The 26,857-nt window shown below is 47.5% G+C and overlaps 1 protein-coding gene across 16 annotated transcripts in view; it reads right to left on the bottom strand.

The window, feature by feature from the left end:
* Positions 1-26,857, bottom strand: part of ZNF618 (zinc finger protein 618) — a 212,010-nt gene that overhangs the window by 9,633 nt on the left and 175,520 nt on the right. For 8 of the 16 annotated variants that reach the window (XM_055427638.2, XM_055427645.2, XM_055427642.2 and 5 more), the window contains 4 exons: positions 24,538-24,777; positions 20,678-20,761; positions 18,580-18,624; positions 17,661-17,738 (listed from right to left, as the gene is read on the bottom strand). In XM_055427638.2, the coding sequence (XP_055283613.1) occupies positions 17,661-17,738; positions 18,580-18,624; positions 20,678-20,761; positions 24,538-24,777 (447 nt within the window). The remainder of the gene's footprint in view (positions 1-17,660; positions 17,739-18,579; positions 18,625-20,677; positions 20,762-24,537; positions 24,778-26,857) is intronic. The other 8 variants (XM_055427643.2, XM_055427647.2, XM_055427644.2 and 5 more) reach the window with 5 other exon arrangements.

Here is a 26,857-nt window from a genome sequence, read left to right as displayed (position 1 = left end):
CTGTTCTTCTTTTCTTCTCAATTGAAGGCATCAGACCTTAGAGGTCAAGGCCAGAATTTTCATACCTAGAAAAGAGACTTCTCCAACTTCTACATATTCAGTCAGCCAGCTAGAAGACTCTGGGATGGGCATTCAAGGAATATTTTGCAACCACTAGAAAGGTGGCTGTGTACCCCAGAGAAACATGAAAAGCACACTCTAATCAGAATTTCATGTCTTTTCAGAGAGATGTACTTTAAACTCACAAGTCAAAGAATGAACAGATTTATGCATCAAAATCTATGGGGAGGGGACTTTCACTTCTGCCCATTAAGGATGACCGGAGAAGGAAATGGCAACCCACTCCAGTACTGTTGCCTGGAGAATCCCATGGACAGAGGAGCCTGGTAGGCTACAGTCCACGGGGTCGCAAAGAGTCGGACACGACTGAGCGACTTTCACTTTCACCATAGGAACTGCTCTCCAGCTGCAAACAACTACTGATCATGATGCAACTGCTTTTAAACAGGCACCCCGAGTTGTGAGCCCAGAAAGAGAAGCAAATGTGGGTCGCTCTCTGACTGCCTTGCCTACTGCCTGGAGGCAGTCTTCATGCTGCTGCATAGGAGCAGGGAATTGAACAAGCACAGGGGTCACCTTTAAGAGACAGAGATCAAAATTCAGGCAGAGATAGCTAGAATTTACAGGGAAAAGTACTAAGGCAGAGGAAGTGTCAGAAAGAGAGAGCTCTGGAGATTGTAGGGGTTCCCTGAAATCTTTGATGAAACTATCTGCCTATTGCTGTGTAGACGGACTGTCACCTGCCAGGCTTTTCTGTCCATGGGATTTCCCTGGCAAGAATATTGGAGTGGGTTGCAATTTCCTTCTCCAGGGGATCTTCCTGACCAGGGATCAAACCTGCATCTCCTGCACTGACAGGTGAATTCTTTACCACTGAGCCACCTGGGAAGCCCAATACATAGGACCAAATTCCACAGGAATAGGGGAAGAATCACTAAAATGCAGTAGGATGATAATTCCTAGGGCTACCCCATTGGGGAAGTCACCTGCGCTCCCTCAACCAGAACGGAGAGACCAACTTCAATGCACGAGAAATTGGACAGTCCCCGTGTATGCGTGCGTATATGCCACGTCACTTCAGTCAGCTCCTTTGTCCATGGAACTTTCCAGGCAAGAATACTGGAGTGCGTTGCCATGCCCTCCTCCAGGGGATCTTCCTAACCCAGGAACTGGACCCATGTCTCTTATGCCTCCTGCATCAGCAGGCGGCTTCTTCACCATTACTGCCTCCTGAGAAGCCCTGGACAGTCCCCTTATTATGCAGCTAAATGAGCCACGGATTAAGCGCTGCCCTAGACCTGCCCTGATATATTTTAACCTCAAATGTGTTAAAGTGAGTCCAGTTAACAAACTGTAAGCCAAGGTTAATGCTCTCTAAAAAATAAAAAAACTAGCACCTAACAATATGAAATTCACAATGTCATTCATCTAATCAGTACCGGACAATCAAAACAGTAGGCAAATAGGACCTATAACCAGAAAAAAAACAAAACCTAATCAACAGAAACACAGACCTAGGAAGGACACAGATGATATATTTAGCCAATAAGAATCTTACAACAGCAGTTGTAAACATCATAAATACGCTCAAGATATGAAGGGAAACATGAATATCCTAAGGAGAGAAATGGGAGATATAAAAAAGAGCAAACTACACTCAAGTAGAACTTCTAAATATAAAACTAAGTGTACAGGAAAAATACACTGCATGGGGTAAAAAGTAATTAGATGCCACAGAAGAAAACAAGTGAAGCTGGAGACACAGCGAAAAAAATATCCAATGAAAACCAGACCGGGTGAAAGGCTGGAAATAAATGAAGTATGGACAATATTAAGCAGGTTAACACACATATAATTGGAGTCCCAGGAAAAGGGGGTGAGGCAGAAAAAATATTTGAAGAAATGGCCAGAATTTTTCCAAATTAGATGAAAACCATAAAATCAAGTTCTAAAAACTCAACTAACTCAAAGAAAACACCACCAAGGCACAGTATCATAATAAAATTGTTGAAAACCAATGACGGCAACAGTCAGAGAAGAGGAAAAATTAAGTACAGGTGAATAAAAACAAGAATAACAACAGACCCAGCAGGCAACAGAATACAGTTAGAGGAGAATGTCAATCTAGAATTCTAAGGGCTGCCCTAGATGAATGGATAAAGAAAATATCATAATGCAATTGATATAAATTATATTTATTCAATGGGATATTACTCAGTTATAAAAAAGAACGAGGGACTTCCTGTGGTCCAGTGGCTAAGACTCCATGCTCCTGATGGAGGGAGGTCAAATTCAATCCTTGCTCAGGGAACTAGATCCCACATGCCTCAACTTAGACTCTGTACAGCCAAATAAATAAATATTAAATAAATGAAATAATGCCATTTGCAGCAACACGGAAGGCCCTAGAAATGATCATACCAAGTGAAGTAACCTAGACAATGACAAATACCATATGATGTTGCTTACATGTGGAATCTAAAAACAAAAGGATACAAATAAACTTATATGCAAAACAGAAATAGACCCACGACATATAAAACAAACTTATGGTTACCAAAGGGAAAAAGGAAGGAGGGATAAATTATGAGTTTGAGATTAACATATAAACACGAATATATGTAAAGCAGATAAACAACAAAAACCCACTGTATAACACAGGTAATTATATTTAATATTGTATAATAACCTATAAGGGAAAAGAATCTAAAAAATAAATATGTATGTATGTATAACTGAATCCCTATTCTCTACACCTGAAAATAGTGTAACATTATAAATCAATTATAATTCAATTAAAAAAACTACAAAAGTATTTTAAAAATAAAATAATAAAACTCTAAATCCAGTGATACTATCTTTCACAAATGGAAACAAATAAGGGGAAAAAAACCCAGACCTGCAACTATAAGAAATGCTAAAGGAAGTCGGGAAGATCCCCTGGAGAAGGAAACGGTAACCCACTCCAGTATTCTTGCCTGGAGAATCCCATGGACGGAGAAGCCTGGTAGGCTACAGTCCACGGGGTCACAAAGAGTCGGACACGACTGAGCGACAGAACGGAACGGAAAGGAAGTTCTTTAGGTATAAAAAAAAAAAATGACAACAGATAAGAATCTGGATCTACAGAAAGAAAAGAAGAGTACTGGGAACTGTATACATATGAATATAAAAGATGTTTTCCCTCATTTTTAGTCTCTTTAACAAGGTAACTGACTGCTCATTAGAAAATAGTAACAATGAATTATGGTAATTACATGTAGTAATAAACTGTATGGCAACAATAATAGAAAGATTAGGAAGATGATATAGAAGATTTTGTTGAAAGTTTTTCACACAATATACAAAGGGGGCTAATATCCTTTGAAGGAAGACTTAATAAGTTAGAAATGTATAGTGTAAAACTGAAATAAATCATTAAAAACACCCAAAGAATTACAGTTAATAAATCCACTGCAGAGATAAAAATGGAATCATAAAAAATTCTCAGTCTAAAATAAGGTAAAAAAATTAGAGAAAAAGGAAGAAAGAACAAATGAAACAGTAAACAAACAGGAAAATGGTAGATTTAAACCCAGTAATACTGAAATCACATTAAATGTAAATGATATGGTCTCCACATTCCAAATTAAGAGAATGTCGTACTTAAAAACCCCAAGAATCCACTCTATGAGATCTATAAGAAATCTATTTAAATATAAAGACATGAATAAGTTGAAAGTAAAAGGTTAAATAAAGGTATACTCCACAAATAGTAATGAAGAGAAGGCAGAAGATGCGTGTGGTAGTATTACAGAAAAAACAGACCTCAGAACAAGAAATGTGACCAGGGGTAACGAGAGGCCTTGCATAATGATAAAGAAGTCAAATCACCAAGAATACCTAACGATCCTATGTTGCATGCAAGTGGTAACAGAGCATCAAAATTACATGAAGCAAAAGCTAAGAAAACTGGACAAGAAACAGACAAACAAAACCTACAACTGGAAATTTCAAACTCTCTTGTCTCAGTACCTGTTACTGTCGGGAGAAAAGAAGAAGACTGAGTACAGACGAGCAGAGAGCGGACAGCATCAAGCAGTCCGATATACACACAACTGGGTTCCCGGACAGAGGAGGTAGATCATATAGTCTCTGGCCACAACTGAATTAAGTTGGAAATCAATAACAAAAAGATATTTGGAAATATTTCAACTATTTGAATACTAAACATCACACTCAGAAGTCAAAGAAATATTAGGGAGGTCAGAAAATGCTTTGAACTAAATACTAAAACATGCAGATCTCAGATTTCAAAATTTGTAGATATATCTAAATGAATGTTATTTGTAACATTAAAAGTTTTATTAGAAAAGAATAAAGGTTTAAAATCGGTGTCACGAAGCTTCCACACTAAGAGATCTAAAGACTAAGTTTAAAGAGTGAGTTGAGTCTAACATAAACAGAAGGAGATAATACAGATAAAAGCAGAAATGAGTGAAACAGAAAACGGATAAACACAACAGAAATCAAACTAAAAGCTAATTCTTGGCAGAAATCAGTAAAATTGATAACCCTCTAATAAGAAAGATTAAAAAAGGAAAAGAGAGGAATGCAAATTATTAGTAGGAATCAAAGAAGGGGACGTCACTTCAGATGCCGCATGTACTAAAGGCATTAATGGGGACACGGTTATGGGACTTCCCCGGTGGTCCAGGCGCTAAGAGTCCACCTTCTCATGCAGGGGACACAGGTCTGATCCCTGACCGGAAAATAAGATCCCACACGCGATGGGGCGACTAAGCCCAAGCACTGCACCTAGAGAAGCCCCGCACGCTGTAACGACTGAGCTCTAGTACTCTGGAGACTGCACACAACTAGAGAGCCCGCGGGCTGCGACTACGGCCTGATGCAGCCAAACAAATAAATATTTAAAAAATGACTATGAACAACTTTATGCCAATAAAGTCAACCATTTAAGTGAGGCAAAAAAAAAAAACACCTAAAAATATAAAGTAAGTTCACTTCGGAAGAAATAGGTAACTAAATATCTCAAGTTCTGTAATTATTAAGAAATTCAGATCATAGCTCACATAATTTCCCATAAAGAAAATTCCCGCATGAGTTGACTGCAAAGTTTGACCAAATATTTAAGGAAGGAATAATACAGATTCCAAACAAATTCTCCCAAGAATCAAAATAGGAAAGATCATTTCCCAATTCATTTTACAAGGCTGTCATTACCTCAATCCAAAACTAAAGAAAAAACTATAAGAAAGTACAGGGACTTCCCTGGTGGTCCAGTGGCTAAGACTCCACACGCCCAGTGCAGGGGGACCCCAGGTTCAATCTCGATTCAAGGAACTAGATTCTACTTGCTGCAACTGAGAGTCTGCATGCCTCAACTACAAAATCCTGCTGGAAGATCCTGTTTGCCTCAACCAAGACCAGGTGCTGGCAAATAAGGACAAAAATAATTTTTAAAGAAAAGAAACTACACACCAATATCCCTCAACATATACCCAAAGTGCTTAACAAAATATTAGCAAATATAGCAATACATAAAAATAATACCAGATCATGGGAGTTCCCTGCTGGTCCAGAAGTTGACTCAGAACTTTCACTGCTGTGCCCTGGGCTCAATCCCTGGTTTGGGAACTAACAGCCCACAAGCCATGCGGGATAAAACAAAAAATAAAAATAATAGCACATCATGAATAAGCAAAGTTAACTGCAGAAATGGGATAGTTAATAAAAGAAAACCAATCAGTGTATTTCCTATACTAAGAGGGAAAAAAAATAAGAAAACTCATTTTATCTCCATAGATAAAATGCAGTATAAATGCGATAAAATCCAATACCCAGCCATGATACAAAATCTCAGCAAACTAGGAAGAGAAGGAAACTTTTTCAACTTGATAAAGGACATCTAAAAAAACCCTTAAGTTTACTGATCTGATAGAAATAAAAAGGATTATTTATAAGGAAATACTATGAACAGTAGTATTCCAACCAATTAGACAACCTGGATGAAACAGACAAGTTCCTAGAAAACATAAAGTATGAAAACCGATTAAAGCAGCAGAAAATCTGGATATATCTATACAGAAACTGAATTAGTAATCAAAGTACTGACCACAAGAAAGAAAAGCGAAGGGAAGTCCAGGCTTAGATGACTTCATTGGTGAATTTTATCATATGTTAAAGAACTTTTCACAAATTCTTCAGAAAATAGGAGAGAACACTTCTCAATTCATTCTATGAGGCAGGTATTATTCTGATACCAAATCCAGACTAAGAAGTCACAAGAAAAGAAACTATAGTCCACTATGCCTTTTGAATATAGATACAAACATCCTCAATAAAATACAGCTAACCAAATCCAACAACACATACAACAGGTTATACCCTATGACCAAGCAGCATTTATTCCAGGAATACAAGTCAGTTCAACAATACTATATTAATACTATATTAATAGAATAAAGGATGAAAACTACCTGATCGTTTTAATTGATGCTGAAAAATTATTTGACAAAATTCAGTACTCTTCCCTGGTGGCTCAGATGGTAAAGCGTCTGCCTACAATGCGGGAGACCGGGGTTCAATCTCTGGGTTGGGAAGAAACCCTGGAGAAGGAAATGGCAACTCACTCCAGTACTCTTGCCTGGAAAATCCCATGGATGGAGGAGCCTGGTAGACTATAGTCCATGGGGTCGCAAAGAGTTGGACACAAGTAAAGTGAAGTGAGCGACTTCACTTTACTTCAATACTCTTTCATGATAAAAACACTCAACAAACTAGGAATTGAAAGGAATTTTTCAACCTGATAAAGGGCATCTACGAAAAACCCACTGCTAACATTATACTTAATGGTTAAACATTAAAAATTTTCCTCTTACGATCAGGACAGGTAAAAGTGAACACTCTCTCTCTTTTATTCAACATGCATTGGAGGTTCCAGTCAGGGCGATTAGAAAAAAAGAAAGAAAGAAAAACAGAAAGGGCATCCAGATGAATGGAAGAAGTAAAATAATCTCTATTTATAGATAACAGACTACATCACTGTGTGTATAGAAAATCCTATAGAAAACACAGACACACACACAACTATCAGAACTTGTAAATAAGTTCAGCAAGATTTCAAGATACAAGATCAACATATTAAAGAAATTATACTTCTGTACGTTAGCAATGAACACTCCAAAAATTAAATTAAGGAAATAATTCCATTTACAATAGCTTTTAAAAGAGTAAAATACTTAGGAATAAATTATAAAATAAGTATAAGATTGCACACTTAAAACTAAAAATATGTTTGAAAAATTCAAAGAAGGCTTAAATAAACGAAAAGACATTCCATTTTCATAGATTAGAAGACAATATTGTTAAAATGGCAATACTCCCTAAATTGATCCAGCTTCAACCCAATCCCTATCAAAAGTCCTGCTGTCTTTTTTTTTTAAGATATTGACAAGTTGATCCTAAAGTTTATGCAGAAGAGCCAAGCACTCTTGAAAATGAACAAAGCTGGAGAGCTTAGACTTTCTGATTTTTAAGCTATGATAAAGCCATGGTAATCCAGACAATGTGGCACTGGCACACAAATAGATATACAGACCAATGAAACAGAATTCAGAATCCAAAAATAAACCCTCAAATTTTCAGTCAACTGATTTTCGACAAGGGTGCCAGGACAATGAAACAGGGAAACAAATAGCCTTTTCAAAAAATTGAGCTGGGACAACTGGATACCCACACGCAAAAGAATGAAGTTTGACCCCTACCACATACCACGTACAAAAATTAACACAAAATGGAAAATGGGCCTAAATCTAAGAGCTAAAACTAGAAAACTCTTACAAGAAAACAGGAGTTAAGTCTCTGTGACCCTCGATCAAGCAATGATTTCTTACACATGACATCAAAAGCACAAACAATGAAAAAAAGTCTTCATCAAAAAGTTTTGTGCTTCAAAAGACAGCATCAAGAAAGTGAAAAGACAACCTACAGAATAGGAGAAGTTATTTGCAAATCATCTATCTATAGAGGCCTTATGTCTCTATAGAGATAAAAAGATCTCTTACAACTCAGTAATGAAAAACCCCCAAAACACCCAATTAAAAAATGGGCAAAGGATTTGAACTGACATTTCTCCAAAGGAGATACTTAAATGGCCAATAAGCACATAAAAAGATGTTAAACATTCTTTGTCATCAGGAATACACAGAAAAGGAAAGATACACCCATCTGAATGCAGATTTCCAAAGAATAGCAAGGAAGGATAAGAAAGACTTCTTCAGTGATCAATGCAAAGAAATAGAGGAAAACAACAGAATGGGAAAGATCAGAGATATCTTCAAGAAAATTAGAGATACCAAGGGAACATTTTATGCAAAGATGGGCTCAATAAAGGACAAATGGTTTGGACCTAACAGAAGCAGAAGATACCAAGAAAAGGTGGCAAGAATACACAGAAGAATAATACAAAAAAGATCTTCATGACCCAGATAACCAAGATGGTGTGATCACTGACCTAGAGCCAGATATCCTAGAGTGTGAAGTCAAGTGAGCCCTTAGGAAGCATCACTATAAACAGAGCTAGTGGAGGAGACAGAATTCCAGCTGAGCTATTTCAAATCCTAAAACATGATGCTGTGAAACTGCTGCACTCAATATGCCAGCAAACTTGGAAAACTCAGCAGTGGCCACAGGACTGGAAAAGGTCAGTCTTCATTCCAATCCCAAAGAAAGGCAATGCCAGAGAATGCTCAAACTACCGCACAATTGCATGCATCTCACGTGCTAGCGAAGTAATGCTCAAAATTCTCCAAGCCAGGCTTCAGCAATACATGAACTGTGAACTTCCAGATGTTCAAGCTGGATTTAGAAAAGGCAGAGGAACTGGAGATCAAACTGCCAACATCTGTTGGATCACAGAAAAAGAAAGAGAACTCCAAAAAACATCTACTTCTGTTCATGGACTACGCTAAAGCCTTTGACTGTGTGAATCACAGCAAACTGGAAAATTCTTAAACAGATGGGAATACCAGACCACCTTACCTGCCTCCTGAGAAATCTGTATGCAGGTCAAGAAGCCAACAGTTAGAACTGGACATGAAACAATGGACTGGCTCCAAATTGGGAAAGGAATACGCCCAGTCTGTATACTGTCACCCTGCTTATTTAACTTCTATGCAGAGTATATCATGTGAAATTCTGGGATGGATGGAGCACAAACTGGAATCAAGATTGCCGGGAGAAATATCAATAACCTCAGATATGCAGATGATATCACCCTTATGGAAGAAAGAGAAGAGGAACTAAAGAGCCTCTTCATGAAGGTAAAAGAGGAGAATGAAAAAGCTGGCTTAAAACTCAACATTCAAAAAACTAAGATCATGGCATCTGGTCCCATGACTTCAAGGCAAATAGATGGGGAAACAATGGAAACAGTGACAGACTTTATTTTCTTGGGCTCCAAAATCACTGCAGATGGTAACTGCAGCCATGAAATTAAAAGATGCTTGCTCCTTGGAAGAAAAGCTATAACAAAAATAGACAGCATATTAAAAAGTAAAGACATTACTTTGCCATCAAAGATCCCTATAGTCAAAGCTATAATTTTTCCAGTACTCATGTATGGATGTGAGAGTGGGACCATGAAGAAAGTTGAGCACCAAAGAATTGGTGCTTTTGAACTGTGGTATTACAGAAGAGTCTTGAGAGTCCCCTGGACTGCAAGGAGCTCAAACTAGTCAATCCTAAAGAAAAGCAATCCAGAATATTCATTGGAAGGACTAGAATGAAAGTGGAAGCTTCAATCCACTGGAAGCTCCTACACTTTGGATATCTGATGTGAAGAGCCTACTCATTAGAAAAGACCCCAACGCTGGGAAAGATTGAAGACAGGAGGAGGAGAAGGCGACAGAGGATGAGATGGCTGGATGGCATCACCGACTCAATGCATGTGAGTTTGAACAAGCTCCGGGAGACAGTGAATGTCAGGGAAGCCTGGTGTGTTGCAGTCCATGGAGCTGCAAAGAGCCAGACACAACCGAGCGACCGAACAACAACAATAATACACAGATTAAAACAACAATGAGACATCAGTTAATGTGTGTGTGTGTGTTAAGTCGCTTCAGTCGTGTCTGACTCTCTGTGACCCTATGGATTGTAGCCCGCCAGGATCGTCTGTCTACGGGATTCTCCAGACAAGAATACTGGAATGGGTTGCCATGCCCTCCTCCAGGGCATCTTCTCAACCCAGGGATTGAACCCACATCTCCTTTGGCTCCTGCACTGCAAGCGGATTCTTTACCACTGAGCCACTGGGGAAACCTCTCAGTTAATGTAGCAGTGCCCAAGCTTTTTGGCACCAAGGATCAGTTTCATAGAAGACAATTTTTCCAAGGACTGGGGTGGGGACACGGTTTCAGGAGGATTCAAGCACACTGCATTTACTGTGCATTTTATTTCTATTATTATTATTATATATATCAGCTCCACCTCAGATCACCAGGCATTAGATGCTAGAGGTTGGGGAGCCCTGACTTAATGCATTAGAATGGCTATAACCAGTCAGATAATAACAAGCGTTACCAAGGATGTGGAGAAGTTGGACCCCTCATACACTGTTGGTGGCAATGTGAAAATGCTGCAGACACTTTAGTAAACAGGGGCAGCTCTTCAAAAGGTAAACTGCAGACTGTATGACCCAGAATTTCCACTGCTAGGTATCTATGTAGTAGTTTAAAACATGTCTACACAGGGACTTGCACTTGGACATTCACAGCAGCTTTATTCATAATAGCTCCAAACTGGAGACAGCCTAAAAGTCCATCAGCTGGGGGAAGTGAAGTGAAGTCGCTCAGTCGTGTCCAACTCTTTGCGACCCCGTGGACTGTAGCCCACCAGGCTCCTACGTCCATGGGATTCTCCAGGCAAGAATACTGAAGTGGGTTGCCATTTCCTTCTCCAAGGTATCTTCCCGACCCAGGGATCAAACCCAGGTCTCCCACATTGCAGGCAGACGCTTTAACCTCTGAGCTACCAGGGAAGCCTGGGAACAGGTAAACAAACTGTGGTATATCCAGACAATAAAATACTACTCAGAAATTAAAAGACTAGTATCATAGAATATGAATGAGTCTCAAAAGTATGCTAGGTGAAAGAAGTCAGACACCCAAGTCAGACACAAGAGACTAAATACATAAGCTATTTATACAAAATTGCAGGCTTCCCAAATGGCACTAGTGGTAAACTGTTTGCCAATGCAGAAGACTCAGAAGACACGGGTTCGATCCCTGGGTCAGGAAGACTACCCTGGAAGAGGAAATGGCAATCCACTCCAGTATTCTTGCTTGGAGAACCCCATGGACAGAGGAGCCTGGTGGGCTACAGTCCATAGGGTCCAACAGAGTCGGACATAAATGAAGCAACAATGAACTCATGCACACAAAATTCTAGAAAGTATAACAAAAGAAAGCAGACAGTGGTTGCCAGCATGGGGGTCTGGGAAAGGGGCTTGCTGCAAAGGGAACTTTTTGGGTCAATGGTAACATTATACATTGTGCTTATGATGGTGGTTAAATGACTATACATTTATCAAAACCTATCAAACAGAACTCTTAAAACTGGTGAATCTTATTTATATAAATTATAAATAAATCTGATTTTAAAATAGACTGGAAAGAAACCATTAAAAGAGGAACAGTGGTTAGCTTTGAGTAGTGAGATTATGGATGCAGGGTGGTTCCCTCATTCTCTGCCTTTCTGCAAGCCTTGGAATCGAGATTACTCACCCTCAAATTTGATAACTATGTCTAGTGTGGTTGATTAAAAAAACCCTTTTTTTTCTCCTTATCTCATAGATAATGCTGCTGAATGGGTGAGGCACTCAGTAAATGCTCTGTGAATGGTCTGATTTATAGTTTGAGCCGGAAACAAGGTTTATTCAGTGTGGCTATTCCCATGTATCACAGATACACATGTTCACACACGAACAGATATACACATCTGCAAAGGACTGGACACAAAGCTGGAATAAGAATGACTCCCAGGGAGGGACCAGTTGCAGGAAGGAGAAAGCAGCTGTTTCCAGCAGCGGATGGAAAAGGAAAAATTTGTATTCTACGGTCTTATTTTAGAACGTGCCACAGTCCTCAATATTTTACATGCATCATCTCCAGAACCCTCACCCAGGCTATGGAGAATGGTGATGAACCCAATTCACAGAGGAGAAGACTGACACTCAGAAAGCTGATTAGGTAATCCCTCAAAGGGACCAGAAGTTCAGTGTGGCCATTTGCACATCCTACCACTCTGAGTTGCCAATATATTTGCCTCCTAGGCAAGTCCCCAGGCCATACTTAGCTGAAAAGAGGCTAGAAGGGATGACCTCTGAGAGGCTTCCCTCATCCCTAATCCTCCACTCCAACCACCCTGCTGAAGAGGGCACCTGGCTGTTGAGTTCATGAGAGGGTCAGAATCATAGTCTGATTCAGTGGTTGCAGAGTCTTGGGCAAGTTAGTTAGTTAGTTAATTAGTTCAGTCGCTCACTTAGTCATTTTATAATTCACACATTTCATGAAAAGAAAAAACAAACAAACAACACAGAAACAGCATACTAAAATGAACCACATAATGTACACTTCTAATCACGAACAAGCAATACAGCACTGCAACTTGGAAAAATTTTAAAAATCAGAGCATCTCCCCTACTGACAGCAGTTGAGGGAATGACCTATTGCATTCTAGAGGCAAAACATTATGGGAATAGCTTATGTTTATTAAATATTGTATCATTATTTAAGTCATTAACTGTTGGACAGGGCTAACAATTTTCTTATTGATAAATTGTGCTTTTTTTTTTTTTTAAAGTGCTGAACAGCATGGGGAATCTTAGTTCCCAAACCAGGGATCAAACCTGCGTCCCCAGAAGTGGAAGTATGGATTCTTAACCACTGGGCCACTAGGCAAGTCCCTGATAAATATTTTTTAATTGAAACTTTCCTGCCCACAATATGTGCTTCCATAGTCTATAAAGTGAAGTCTCTCAGTCGTGTCCGACTCTTTGCGACCTTGTGGACTGTAGCCCATCAGGCTCCTCCGTCCATGGGATTCTCCAGGCAAGAATACTGGAGTGGATTGCCATTTCCTTCTCCAGGGGATCTTCCCGGCCCAGGGATTGAACTCAGGTCTCCCATATTGCAGGCAGACGCTTTAACCTCTGAGCCACCATGGAAGCCCAGTTCAGTTCAGTTCAGTTCAGTCACTCAGTAGTGTCCGACTCTTTGCGACCCCACCCATGAATCACAGCACGCCAGGCCTCCCTGTCCATCACCAACTCCCGGAGTTCACCCAAATTCATGTCCATAGAGTCGGTGATGCCATCCAGCCATCTCATTCTCGGTCGTCCCCTTCTCCTCCTGCCCCCAACCTTTCCCAGCATCAGAGTCTTTTCCAGTGAGTCAACTCTTCACATGAGGTGGCCAAAGTATTGCAGTTTCAGCGTTAGCATCAGTCCTTCCAATGAACACCCAGGATTGAGATCCTTTAGAATGAACTGGTTGGATCTCCTAGCAGTCCAAGAGACTCTCAAGAGTCTTCTCCAACACCACAGTTCAAAAGCATCAATTCTTCAGCGATCAGCTTTCTTCACAGTCCAACTCTCACATCCATACATAACCACTGGAAAAACCATAGCCTTGACTAGACGGACCTTGGTTGGCAAAGTAATGACTCTGCTTTTTAATATACTATCTAGGTTGGTCATAACTTTTCTTCCAAGGAGTAAGCATCTTTTAATTTCATGGCTGCAATCAGCATCCGCAGTGATTTTGGAGCCCAAAAAAATAAAGTCTGACACTGTTTCCACTGTTTCCCCATCTATTTCCCATAAAGTGATGGGACCAGATGCCATGATCTTTGTTCTCTGAATGTTGAGCTTCAAGCCAACCTTTTCACTCTCCTCTTTCACTTTCATCAAGAGGCTTTTGAGTTCCTCTTCACTCTCTGCCATAAGGGTGGTGTCATACGCATATCTGAGGTTATTGATATTTCTCCCGGCCATCTTGATTCCAGCTTGTGCTTCTTCCAGCCCAGGGAATCCCAAAGGAGAGCTGATTGGAACACTTAACTCAGAGGGATTTCTGAGGATCAAATGAGCTAATATGTAAGAACTCAAACGATGTTAGGTATTACTCTTATGAGTCATGCAACTCTGGGCCAGCGATTACGTTCTCTGAGCCTCAGTTTCCTCATCTGTATAATGGGGACGATAATGCCAGCCAGCTTATTGAGGAGCCTTGATGCTATAACCAGGCCCGACACACAGTAATTGCTCACCAAGTGTTAGCTACCTTCAGTATCACTGCTGCCAAACCCTGCTCCTAAACTGTCACCAGGGACCAGGCAGGTTTTCCTACCGCACAGAAAGGAAGTTTATTAGCAGGAATTACTCTGTGCCATTCAGCAGCCTCTTAATGAGATTGGTGTTATTCGAGGTTGATCCCCCTTATCAGCAGCCCTGTGAACTGCGCAGATCATGACGCTTAATTTCTCTCTATGGAGTCAATCCTTTAATTCCGACTCAGCCTGGCTGGGCTTCAGCCTGGCTTTGCACTGGATTGCCGGCGAGGCATTCTCTGCTGGCACTGAACCAGAACAAAGCAGCCCAAAGCTCTTCTTGGGGAAAACAAGTTAGGATGCCTGGGGGAGGCGGGGCCCCACAGGCGCATCCTTGATTTGCATGTTAATGGCCTCCACCCAACTGCCTGAGGGTCAGAGAAGCCCTGGCACCCAGACTCTTCCCTAATTAGAGCTCAGCTTCCAGAGGTGGCAGGCTTCCCAGGTGGCTCGGTGGTAAAAAATCCGACAGCAGCGCAAGAGATGCAGGAGACGCGGGTTCAGTCCCTGATTAGGGACAATCCCCGGGAGGACGAAGTGGCAGCCCACTCACGGATAGAGGAGCCTGGTGGGCTATAACCCAGAGGGTCACAGTTACGACTGAGCACATTCCAGAGGTGGCAGGGGGGCAGAGGGCCTCAGGAGAGGAGTGAGCAGGGGCTGGGTCATAGGGGTCTCGGCCCCAAGGGACCCAAGTGCTGTGCTCAGGCAGGGGTCCCCAGCAGCCTTCCAATTTTGGCCACTGGTTGCCCAGGGTCAAGTCTAAACGCTCTGAAGGCCCTCCCTGCTGCAGGATGGCTGATGGCAAAGGCAAGCTGGAGGCGAGAGACACGTGGAGATGAACCTTGGTGTGAAGAGGGCAGCTGAGATCTGTGAGCCCTTCTTTTAGAGATGGAGTCTCAGAGAGGAGGACAAGGTTTCCTGCTTGGTACGTGGTATGGAGAGCCATGGGTTAGAGAGGGTTGGAACTCACATGTCATGGAAGCCAATCCTGCTTTGTACTGATCTGATGAGTACATTAGAAATAAATAATCTCCCCTCTCCAACTAAAGCCATATGAATTAGTACCTAGTGTATAGCAGATGCTAGATGCTCTGAAAAGAGATCTAACCAGCCCATCCCATAGGAAATCAGTCCTGAATATTCATTAGAAGGACTGATGTTGAAGCTGAAACTGCAATACTTTGGCCACCTGATGCGAAGAGCTGACTCATTTGAAAAAAGACCCTGATGCTGGAAAGGATTGAAGGCGGGAGGAGAAACGGACGACAGAGGATGAGATGGCTGGATGGCATCACCGACTCAATGGGCTTGAGTTTGAGTGAACCCCGGGAGTTGGTGAGGGACAGGGAGGCCTGGTGTGCTGCGGTTCATGGAGTCACAGAGTCGGACACGACTGAGCGACTGAGCTGAACTGAACCATATGGCAGTACCCAACAGATACATGCTGAGTAAGTTAACAGATGAACAGAGGTCATGCGAACAGAACAGCACTGTCTAAAGAGCATCTAGCCCTGTAACACTGCGCCAGTCAGCCCAACCTGGAAGGCGATATAGAAGATTTATAAACCCAAGGGATGAGCGTGCATGCTAAGTTGCGTCAGTTGTGTTCAACTCTTTGTGGACTGTGGCCCACTAGGCTCCTGTGTCCACAGGGATTTTCCAGGCAAGAACACTGGAGTGGGTTGCCATGCCCTCTTCCAGGGGATTTTCCCAACCCAGGGATCGAACTTGCGTCTCCTCCGTCTCCTGAATCAGCAGGCGGGTTCTTTACCACTAGCGGGTCTTTTCCCACTTAGGGAAGCCCTGAGAGAGAGAAGATAGCTAACAATAACAGCGAAGGTAGAAGTAACAGCAGCTTAACAGACACTGCATCTCTGCCTCGTATCTTCTTCCTGCTCAGCTTCCATTTGGCCGATACTGAACCGCCATCAAGTGCTTTCCTCACAGCCCCTCCAGGGCCTCCAGAGGGTGGCCCTGAAGGAGGGGCGCTGGGGCCAGCGAACTGCTTCCCTCACAGTCCCGTCTCCCTCCGCGGAGTGTCGGGCTGCCCCTGGGCAGGGCTCTGGGCGTGCTTCCCAGAATGCCCCTGGAACTGGAGCATCTGGGTGTCGTTTGTGGTCTAAAGGGAAAAGAAGGAAGGGTGCCCCCCTCTCTGCCCGCCAGTCAGAGAAAAAGGACCCTGCGACCCAGAGGAGGACGGAGACACACGAAGGAAGGAGCCTGGGTGCCTGAGTGGCCACGTGGAAGGTCAGCGGCATCGGGCTGTGCTGGGGCTGAGGCGTTAAGTGGTTCTGTCAAACCACCGAGGATTTGGGATTCACTTGTTACAGTGAACAGTGTCCCCCTGACTAGATCAAAAATCAGTGCTACTATGATAAAAACCTAAGATGGGAGGCTGGATGGTCTAGTGAGGGAGCTGACACCGTAAGCTGGGCAGATGAGAAACAGCTGATAAACAGGTTGTCCAGACAGCAGACTCCTAGCTTTGCCACTGAAGTGAAAGTAAAAGTTGATCAGCCACATCCGACTCTTTGCAACCCCATGGACTGTGGCCCGCCAGGCTCCTCTGTCCACGCAATTCTTCAGACAAGAGTACTGGAGGGAGCTGCCATTTCCTTCTCCAGGGCATCTTCCCGACCCAGGGATTGAACCTAGGTCTCCTGCATTGCAGGCAGGTTCTTTACCTCTATATCAGTGGTTCTCAAAGCGTGGCCCCTGGACAAGCCGGGGATGTGTGGCATGAGGAACTACCAATAATGCAAGTCCGGGCCCCACCTCAGACCCACGAGTCTGAAATTCAGGGTGGAGCCTAGAAACCCGTGCTTCCACCAGCCCTCCTAGAGACTGAGGCACCCTCAAGTTTGATGACAGCTGCTTCGCGCGACAGGCTTCACCCCAAGCTGCCCTGGGCTGAGCCTCTCCACTGCCCTCCCCACCTCCGCTCCCCTGGACCTCAAACCACACATCTCCACATCTCTGTCCTGCTCAGCTCCTATGTGGCCTCCAGGCTCCAGGCAGAAGCCACAGCTTCCGGAAGCTTCTTCAGCTCCACACTACCCTGGGTTACAACAGACTGACTGGGGCTCCCATGTCCTGTGACTGTCTCCTGGGAGCGTGGCCCCAGGCTGGCCCTGCCTCCTGCGGGATCTGGGAGAAAGGAAGGGGAGGGGGCTGCAGCAGCCTGCCCGCACCTGCCGCAGGGTCCTTACCCGCATGAGACTGCATGTGCTCCAGCAGGTTGTTGTAGAACTGGAACTGGATCCCGCAGGCGCCGCACGTGTAGGGCTCTGCGGGGAGAAACAGAGCGGCCGTTTGAAGGGCTGCACGGACGCCAACGCCTTTCTGCGGGGCCGTGGGCAGCTTTGGAGCTGGGCACCCAGACACCCAGGGGGTGGTGCCCTCGGGGCTCCCCTGTCACTAGCTAGTGAGGGAGAGGCTGGGGAGGAAGGAGCGACGGAGAGAGGAAGACGGCAGGTAACAGGCCGTCGAGTGCAGCCACGGGGCCTTTATCGAGGGCTCACTGTGTGCCAGGCACTGCTCTGAGCGCGGGGGCAGCACAGGGCAGAGACCGCGCCTTCTCGGTTCCACAGCCTACCTCTCGCTCTCGGCTGGGGGAGGCGCTCAGACGGCTCAGTGTGCTGAGCGGACGACTGGATGAAGGAACTTAGACAAGCTGACGGACGAGGAGGGAAGGACACAGAAGCGGGGAAGGGAGGAGAGAGGGTGAGCAGCGGAGAAACAGCAAAGAGCCAGAGAGGCAGGGAGAGACAGGGGAGAGGGCGGAGGGCGGGACTTGTGAGAGCGCCTAAACTCAGGAGCTCGTGTCCGGGGCCTGCTGTCTCTCCACCTCTGTGTGCCTGGCACGCGGACGAGGAAGGGAAAGAGCAGGATGACAGCTCGGGAGCGGCGGCGTGAGGCCCGCCCTGGGCAGGAAGGGAGGCCTTGTTTCTGCAGGGCTGGGGGCGGCAGAGGCAGGCTGTCCACACTCCTCCACCCACCTGGGCTGGGCCTCCCCTGCCTCCACCAGCTGCCGGGTCTGCCTGGGAGGGGTCCGGAGTGTGTGGCCGGCTGAGTTCACTCCCTGCCCTGTCTCGCCCTCTCCAGCCCCCCGATGGGACCCTCACTTACTCTGTAGGAGAGGGAAAGGGTTGGAAATCAGGGGACTTGCAGTTTCTGCAAAAGAGAAACAGTTTAGCTAAGTCTCTTCCAGTTCTGGTGCTCGGGGCTGACTGTCACGATTTCTGTTCTTGGGCAGCAGGGAGCCAGATGGGCTCTCAGAGAAGGGGGAAGCGGGTGTCTGGGGTGGGACTAGGCATGGGTAGGGCGAGATTAGGCAGGGCCATCCTTCCAGGACACCCCAGCTCTCACACAGTGAGCCCACAGAACACCATGAGAAGATACTACATGTGGCTGCCCATCTCAGGACAGGGAGCTGGGACGGCTTCTAGTCTGGGCACCCGGGGTGGACGTGTTTGATACCAAACACCAGGGCAGCCAAGGGAGCACTGCGCTTTCCCTTCGTGTGTCTCCATCCTGCCATCTGTCTGCTGGCAGCTCCCCATGCCTCGTGGTAAGGTCAGGGAGCCTCACGGGCAGGGGACAGCAGAATGGGGCAGACGGACTACCCCGGGGAATCCTGGCTATACCACTTACAAGCTAGGGGCCCGGGGTGACAATCGATCTCTCCTGAGCCTTGATTTCCTCATCCGAAAAGCAGGGATAACAGTAGCACTGACCCTCGCTGGCTGGGTGGCAAGGGTTAAAGGTTAAAACAGGTTAAGACACATACAGCTCTGAACAGGTGCCGGGCACACAGTAAGCGCTCAATAAATGGTGGCTGCCAGCAGGAGTGGTGCTTCACACCATCCCAATTCTGAACATGGACTCTGATGGAAGGAGAGGCAGGGGCTATAGCCTGGCTGGCTGACAGCAAAGGCTCGCAGGAGACCGGGGTTTTGGTCCCGGCTCTGCTGCTCATCCCTGCATGGACTGGATCAGTCACTCCGTCTCTTCAAGGCCCACCTTTCAGAGAGGGATTACAGTTTTCAAAAGGATGAAGCAGTTTGGAACAGCTGATTTTCTCTCTAGTTTAAAGGACCATGTCAACATTCTCGGGGCTCCCACGGCACACCTCACTGCCTGCCTCGGGCACGGACTCTTACCCGCCCCCCCCCCACCGCCAACTGGCAAGCAGCGTACCATGTGGATGTGTATCTCTGCAGGGCCCCCATTGAATGATCCCCCACCACAGGGTTGTGCGTGCCATTTCCCCTCTACAGTAGAGGAGAAACAAAAGCCCAAGCCACCAGCTGTAGATGGTGGAGCTGGGGTGAAGCCTCAGCTGGAGCTCCGGTCACTGTGAGGAAGACTCCGTGTGCAAGCCTGCGCTCCTGCATATTTCACAAAGCCCCTGACTCACGGTCAAGTTGCGTTCATCACTTGTCCATACTCAGCCAGGGCTCAAAAGGGTGCTGAGCACAGGCCAACACCTAATCTGGTGAGTGAGAACTCTGAGCAAGAAAGGGAGCGATGCCTTACCTTAGTGTAAAGGAAGTATCAGAATAGAGTCCTTTTCACACTCTGCCTTGGCTGGCACTGTGCAGACCAGCCTGCTGTGCCTTTCTCGGACAGAAGCTGATTGTGATCTCTCATGGCTCTGCCAGGCTGGCCCCACGTCTGTCTGGGGACAGTGGCCTTAACGGTCGCTTGCTTCTAAGGTGCTAAGGCTCTGTCAGGGTCTGGCAAGAGGCAGCCACCAGGGGGCGCCAAAACACCACCGGCGACCTCAGGCAAACCTACTTGGGCTGGTAAGGGCTAGGAGGGAACCTCTGGATGTTCCCAGGTCCAAAGAGGGACCAGAACATGGGGCCTCTGGCTCTTGGGCCACAGCTCTGTCTACTGCACCCACTTTGCTTCTCCTGGGGAAAAAGTGGCTGCAACGCTCACCCTATAAACATCAATGGCTCAAAGGGGGCCATCTGAGGCAATATAACAGGCTGCGGGGACAGGGGAGTTTCTCTCGCCATGGAAAAACAAAGAGGAGCCATAGTCCCCAAGATGCTCCTGGGACCTAGAGGGGCGTGCCTGGAAGAAAGGGACCCTCTGCTTCTGCCTGGCTGCCTTCTTTCTCTGCCCCCAGCCTCCCCCCAACACGCCAGCCCAGCACAGACCACAGAGACCCAGAGCACAGGACGGCGGTCCCGGGGCGCACCGCTCACCAACTCACCGCTGGAGTTTTGGGAACTGCTGTTCGTTTCTTCAAAGTGGTTCTGTGCTTTGCCTTCCACCCGCCGACTGAACGCACTTTCTGCTGGGTGGGGGAGGGGAGAGAGCAGGGAAAAAACCACGGTGACTGTCAGTACCAGGTCCAGAGCAGGGGCATGCCAGAGAGGGGGGCTCGGAGGCCAGGGACGTGGGACCTGCCCCAGCCCCTGGGCTGGGTGAGTGCCTGAGGCTTTATGCTTGGGAATCAGCACAGTGAGGGGCTCCAGAACCCCAAACCACACACTTCCAGCTTCTCAGGGTCACCTGAATTACCTGACACCGCCTCGGGACCCCAGGAGACCCCCCAATAGTGCCCAGGGTGGGTGGAGGCCCAGGCACCGTGGGGTGTGCGTGGGACGTGGGCACACACATGAGGTGAAGCTGATGGAGCAGATGGCAAACAGGCCAGGGTCTCCCATCTCTGGCCCCGGGGGAGTCACAGGTGACGTCTAAGTGATGTGGACACATCAGAGAGCAGGGAGGGTGACAGACTGCTTTCTGGCGGTGACTCGGGCAGAGCAGGAGGGCCAGATGGCTGCTGGGGCCCCTGGGTGACAGAGAAGTGGTGACAGGCAGAGCCAGGACAGCTCCAAACCCTGGGAGGCCAGCGACCAGCTGAGATCTGTCCGGTCAGGGTTTACTCAGGGAAAGGGACTGGCTTCCTGAGTGATTTCTGGGGTATCCGCACGGACAAGGAGTGCCTTCCTGAGTGGCTCCCATAACTCCCTGTAAATACTGGAGTCAGAGACAGGACCCAGACAGGTGGGAAACGCCAACTCAGTACCCGCCCCCCACCTGCAGAAGGCACTGAGGCAGGACCTCTGAGCCGGCCACGGCTTTTCCAAGGTGCTCATCAGGGATGCTGGAGGCGCCAGGAGACAAAGGCTTCTAGGAACACGTCAGTTTGGGATGAGCATCTGACCAACAACTCGTGTGAGGACAGAAAAGGCTCTGAGAAGTTCGACCAGAGACCCATCTAGCTTTGTCTAACCCAACCTTCTCAAATATAATTGGCAACTGAAGCCCATTTAAAAAATATGAGGGACCTTCCTGGCAGTCTAATTATTTAGTCTTCGCTGCCAATGCAGGGAGCATGGGTTCAATCCCTAGTCGGGGAACTAAGATCCCATATGCAGTCAAAAAAAATAAAAGAAAAAAGTAGAAATATGAGATTTCTTAGTATCTCTCAAAAATGGTGATCCTGGGAACCCACTTTGGGAAGTGTCATTGTCCCCAGGCCGCCCGACACCAGGAAGGCAAGTGCTCAGACTGTCGGGGGCCAGTGTTCCAGACAATCAATGGGGTGATGGGAAAGAAAGCCAGAGATGGCCCCTACAGGCCCCGCTCAATTCCCCTGTCCCTGACCCCGACAATGTCCCCTGATGCAGCTTCCTTTTTGTGGAGGCTGTCGAGAAGATTGCAGGCAGGACCCTCTCTTCCAAATGTGTCTGTAAAATGCCTGGGCCGAGAGCTACACACCTGCCCACTTCAAGATACCATCTGTAAATTGGCAAAGAAAGCCCCTCAATTCTTTATCTGGGGAAAAGGGGAGGGACTCTTATTTACGAAGCACCTGCTATGAGCCAGGCACTGATCCACGTGCTTTATGTCCATGGTCCCCCTTAACCCTCCAAGAGCTCTGTGAGATCCATGTTGTCACTCCCATTTTACAGGTGAAAACCCAGAGAAAGTGAGGCTGTCGACTTCCTGCGGCCACGCTCCTAACCCCCGAAGATGGCAGAATAAGATTTCATTCCCGGGACAGAGCCTTCCTCTTTAAAAAGGTCTGGGCCAGGGGAGTGATTCCTTTCTCCACCTTCTCATGTATGCAGGGAACGGTTACCCATCTGTGGAGGATTTTCATGCAGCCTGACCAATATATTGGCAGAATTTAGCACAACTGAGGTTACAAACTATTATAATCAATCTCCCATGGCTCAGCTGATAATGCAGATTTTGATCAGCTATTCCTGCTATAGGCACCTCTGCCTGAAAACCACTGAGCGGCTTTGCAGGGGACATCCCCATGCAGGGACACACACATGCATAGGAGGGGCCGCCTGTCTTGTTCCAGCATGAGAGCTGCAGCGGTCACTTCCAGCTTCAGCATGGCAGGCTCCAGCTCACATTCTGTGCAGCTGGTAACCCAGGTGTGACACCTACTGCCAAGTCTTGTATGTCACATAAAGGCAGCCAGAGGCAAGCCCCACGGCTCGCTGGAAGCTTCCATGGTGACACTGGGTTCCAAGAGCTGCCACAAACCACATAAACCCTATAGGCAGTTCTCTGCAAAAACTGCAGGTACAAAAACTCCCAGCCACAACGTCAAGAGTAAAAGCAAGCTATGAAAGCCATGATCCTTAGTTGAGCTGGTATCTACCACTAGGAAGTCTTGTGATGACGAGCCTGTTCAACTCATTTATGACTACTGCTGCCAAACCCCAGATCTTCTCTACACAGTACCTGAAAACTGTTACCTTCAAGGCTGATTACTTCCTCTCCTTTCGGGAGATGTAAGCACATAAGCATAGCTTCAAAATTTGCGGGGGAGGGGGCGTTCCCCAGGTGGTGCTAGTGATAAAGAACCCACCTGCCAATGTGGAGATGTACATTTTTAAGAACCATATCCTTGCTCCTGATTAGCCCTCTGAACCAGAATAAAGCAGCACAGCTCCTTCCTTGGCTGTCTCCAGTCCAGCCTCCTGACTCATGTAAGTGAGTTCTCCATTTACTTGCTTGTACATTTCATGGGTGACTTTGGGCCTCCTGAAGGCACCTGAAAGACCCGTAGTCCCAGCAGGACTATGTCACCACTCCATCCTACATCCCACATATCTAGGCAGGTGGCCCACGGCTCCTTCCATCCAGGCATGAATCAGGATTCCCGATGAGCTGGCTCTCAGCACACAGTGTGTCTCAGCAGTTTTCCCTGATGACTGGTAAGAAATGGTTGGGGGGTGCCATTCACCGCCTGCTCACCCTTCTGCAATCTGAGCCCTTCCTGCACAGACTCAGACAACACTGGAGCAGACATTCATTGGCTTCCTGCTAGACTATGGTTCAAAGAGGGGTTTCACAAATAGTACCCGGTAGAGGGAGGCCAAGAGAACAGAGCTCCCAGTCAACCACCCTTCTTCATGCAGAGCAGCTCTTCACAGAAATGAGTTTTTAGACTGGGTTTTCTGAAAGATGGGGGAGGAGGTGCAGACTCATGCCAAGGAGCTCTAGACAGGTGACGTAAATGGATGAACTGGGCTGGATGCGAGACAGATAACAGCGTGATCACAATGAGAAACGGTGCCTGCCACGTGGCCATTGTGTTGAGGAGGCAGGAGGGAGTGGTGGGGACTGTGAAAACCTGGAGCGCACATGCTCCGTGACTCAGCCTCAAGGCAACTGGCTGCCCTGCAGGAAAGTGAGCCCAGGACTGCCAGATCTGACTTTTCCATGTCAGCGAGAAATCAAGTTTCACAAGAACATCTAACGTTTAAACATTAGCAAATAATTTTAAAAAATTTAAAACCCCATAGGCCATGACTTACGAAAAACACTCTCCTGCTTAAAAAAGTTAGTTTGCAAACCATCTTGTACAACCCTCTGACTTAGGGTAAGAAAACCCAGATTCAGAGAGGCTAGGTGGCTCGTTAGAATCACAGAGCCGGCAGGAGGCAGAGCACGGACCCAGATCCGTCCCAGAGAGCCACGGGCCCTCCACCCTCGCTCTTGCAAGGGAACAAATGACCGCGGGCACTGCTGTAGCGGGGCGGGGGGGACAGGGGCGGGCAGCGGAGGGAGCGTGAAGGGAACAGAGGCCGTCGGTACCTGCGGTCGCCTTGCTTGCTGGAGATCCCGAGTTTGGAGTGCGGAACGTCTGGGTTTGGGTGGCTGGAGGGGTGCGGTGTAAGAGGGTGGCGCATCGGACCACGGAGGCCGGAGCCTTTTTCCCCGACTGGTTCGTCTGAGTCTTCGCTGCCACGAAGCGTGGAGACGGGGAGACCTCTGGATGCGAACACTCAGAGCCTGTGTCTGGATCGTCCGGTGGCTCCCACCCGGGGGCAGTACCTGAGAGGGTCACGCTCTCAGTCGCCGAGGGCCCCTGGACCTGGGCCACAGACCCCTACGCGCGAGGGTCGAAACTCCTCTCTCGCTACCACCTGGAGTCTGACAAAGTATGGGAGTCTGGAACCTTCTCCGGCTTCTCGCCAGCTCACTCACCATAACCTGGAGGCCACTGACCAGTCCACAGGGTGGGTTACCTCTACCCCTTGAACAGTCCAGGCTCTGAGTATCTCAGAACTCGCCCTGGGACCCACGCTTGGGGCACCTAGATGAGTCAACCCAGGGTCAAACGCATTTTCTGAAACGTAGGTCCCTAAGCCTCTTTCCTTCCTAAGGCAGGCTGGCTCAGAGGATACAGCGGACAAGAGAGAGGCAGAGACTAGCAGGGCCAACTGGCTGGGGCAGGGTGGGGCAGGGGGAAGGGAGAGCAGAGGGCTGATGTGCCCCATGGTTTCAGGCAGAGGGGCTGGTGGTGCTCCTGGACACTGCCTGGGGTGGATGCTCTCAGGGGACAGTGCTCAACCCGGAGACCGAGGCTTTAAGGAAAGTAAGTGCAGCAGCTCCCTGGTGGTGTCAAGGGCAGCTTGTGTCACCGATCCCCAGATCCCCTGCCTCCCTGGCCTGCATCCTCTGCAGAAGCTGGGCTTACTGAGAGCAGGGCTGTGTGTGTGGGGACCTGACCCTCAGGTGGTCTCCAGCCCTGGCGGTCTCGGCTGGCAGCAGTCTGCCCCCTTCACACGGCCTGGAGACGTGGTTACTAGAGCTGGCAAGCCCCTGAACGCGACCACAGTGCCACCTTCAAACCAAGAGGGGAGGCAGTGGCTTCAACTGCAACTCTCTCCACTGAGGGTGACAGTGGATCAGGAGGCAAGAGAAGGGACCCCTCTGGTGCTGACCGGGGCTCACAGGACCCACAGCAGTGGGAACATCTTGAGGGCACCACCTTGCCACAGAGTCTGGCTGGGGCCTGAGAAGGACCCTGCCCTGCAGCCTGCCTCGGGGGAGAGGAGAGGCCTCCTTACCCCCGCCCCCAGGGCAGTGCCCATCCTGGCACAGATGCTGCGCTCGCCGCTTTCACTGCCAGAGAGCAAATGGGCACTCTCTGTTCCTCCACCTCTGCCCATCCCTGGCCGGAGGGGAAGCCCAGGCCCAGAGAAGCAGAAGGCTGGGCCGTGTTCAAGGTCACACAGGACTCAAGGCCCTGAGGTGGGCTCACAGGACGCAGGCTGCCCCCCTGTCCCTTTGGGGAGTCACTACCTTCCCACCACAGCAGAGGCTGGATGCCAAGAGCTGTGGGTGGGGAGTCCTTCAGTCATGGCCCGTAAGCAAGACCTCACCTGCCCCCTGAACTTGGAAAGAAACCCCCCAGGCTCCGACTGCAGAGAACATGGTTGTCCTCCACTACTCTCCCCCAGAGCCCCCGCCCCACGGTCTGGATTCTCAGTCTCTGTCAGGACCTGGAGAGGAGCAAGTGGGGAAGGTCACCTACAGAGGTCCTCCCTTTCCCTCTCCTTTCCTTCCAGAGAAAAGGAACTTGAAGGCCCTGAATCCAACTGGAAGGCGGCTCATCTCACACTTTCCAATTTTCTTTTTTGGCCACAGAATAAATCTACACATCAGACCTCGAGGGAGACATCCAGAGTCCCATCTCTGATTTCTCCCCCACCTCCCTGAAGCACAGTTTGGGGACCACAGCTCGTGGTTCGCTGTAATGGAACCAGCATCAAGTGTGCCGTGAGCCCGGCCCACCTCTGAATTCCAGGTCAGTCACCTCTGGCCTCCGTGGTCTTGGCCTCAGTTTCCCCACCTCAACTCCGCCGATAAAAGCGGGACACCCATCTCTGCACTACCGACCTCACCGGGATTTTACGAGAATCCACACAAGTCACAGAAGCACCCTGAATAAACTACTCTTCAAATGTAAACAGGTATTAAAGGTATTTTTTTAGGATTAAGGAAATCAAGGCCCAGATGGTTAGTAAGTTTATGGCTGCACAGAAAGTCAGGGCCAGGATGAGACGGGGCCCAATGCTGCCAGCTTCCCATGGAAGCCTTCGTGCAAGACCACGTGTTCCCCTTAGGC

This window comes from Moschus berezovskii, chromosome 7 (assembly GCF_049115385.1).
Source record: "Moschus berezovskii isolate FMDL1 chromosome 7, NW_MosBer_1.0, whole genome shotgun sequence".
NCBI classification, from domain to species: domain Eukaryota; kingdom Metazoa; phylum Chordata; class Mammalia; order Artiodactyla; family Moschidae; genus Moschus; species Moschus berezovskii.
This window is presented reverse-complemented; position numbering and strand designations above follow the sequence as displayed.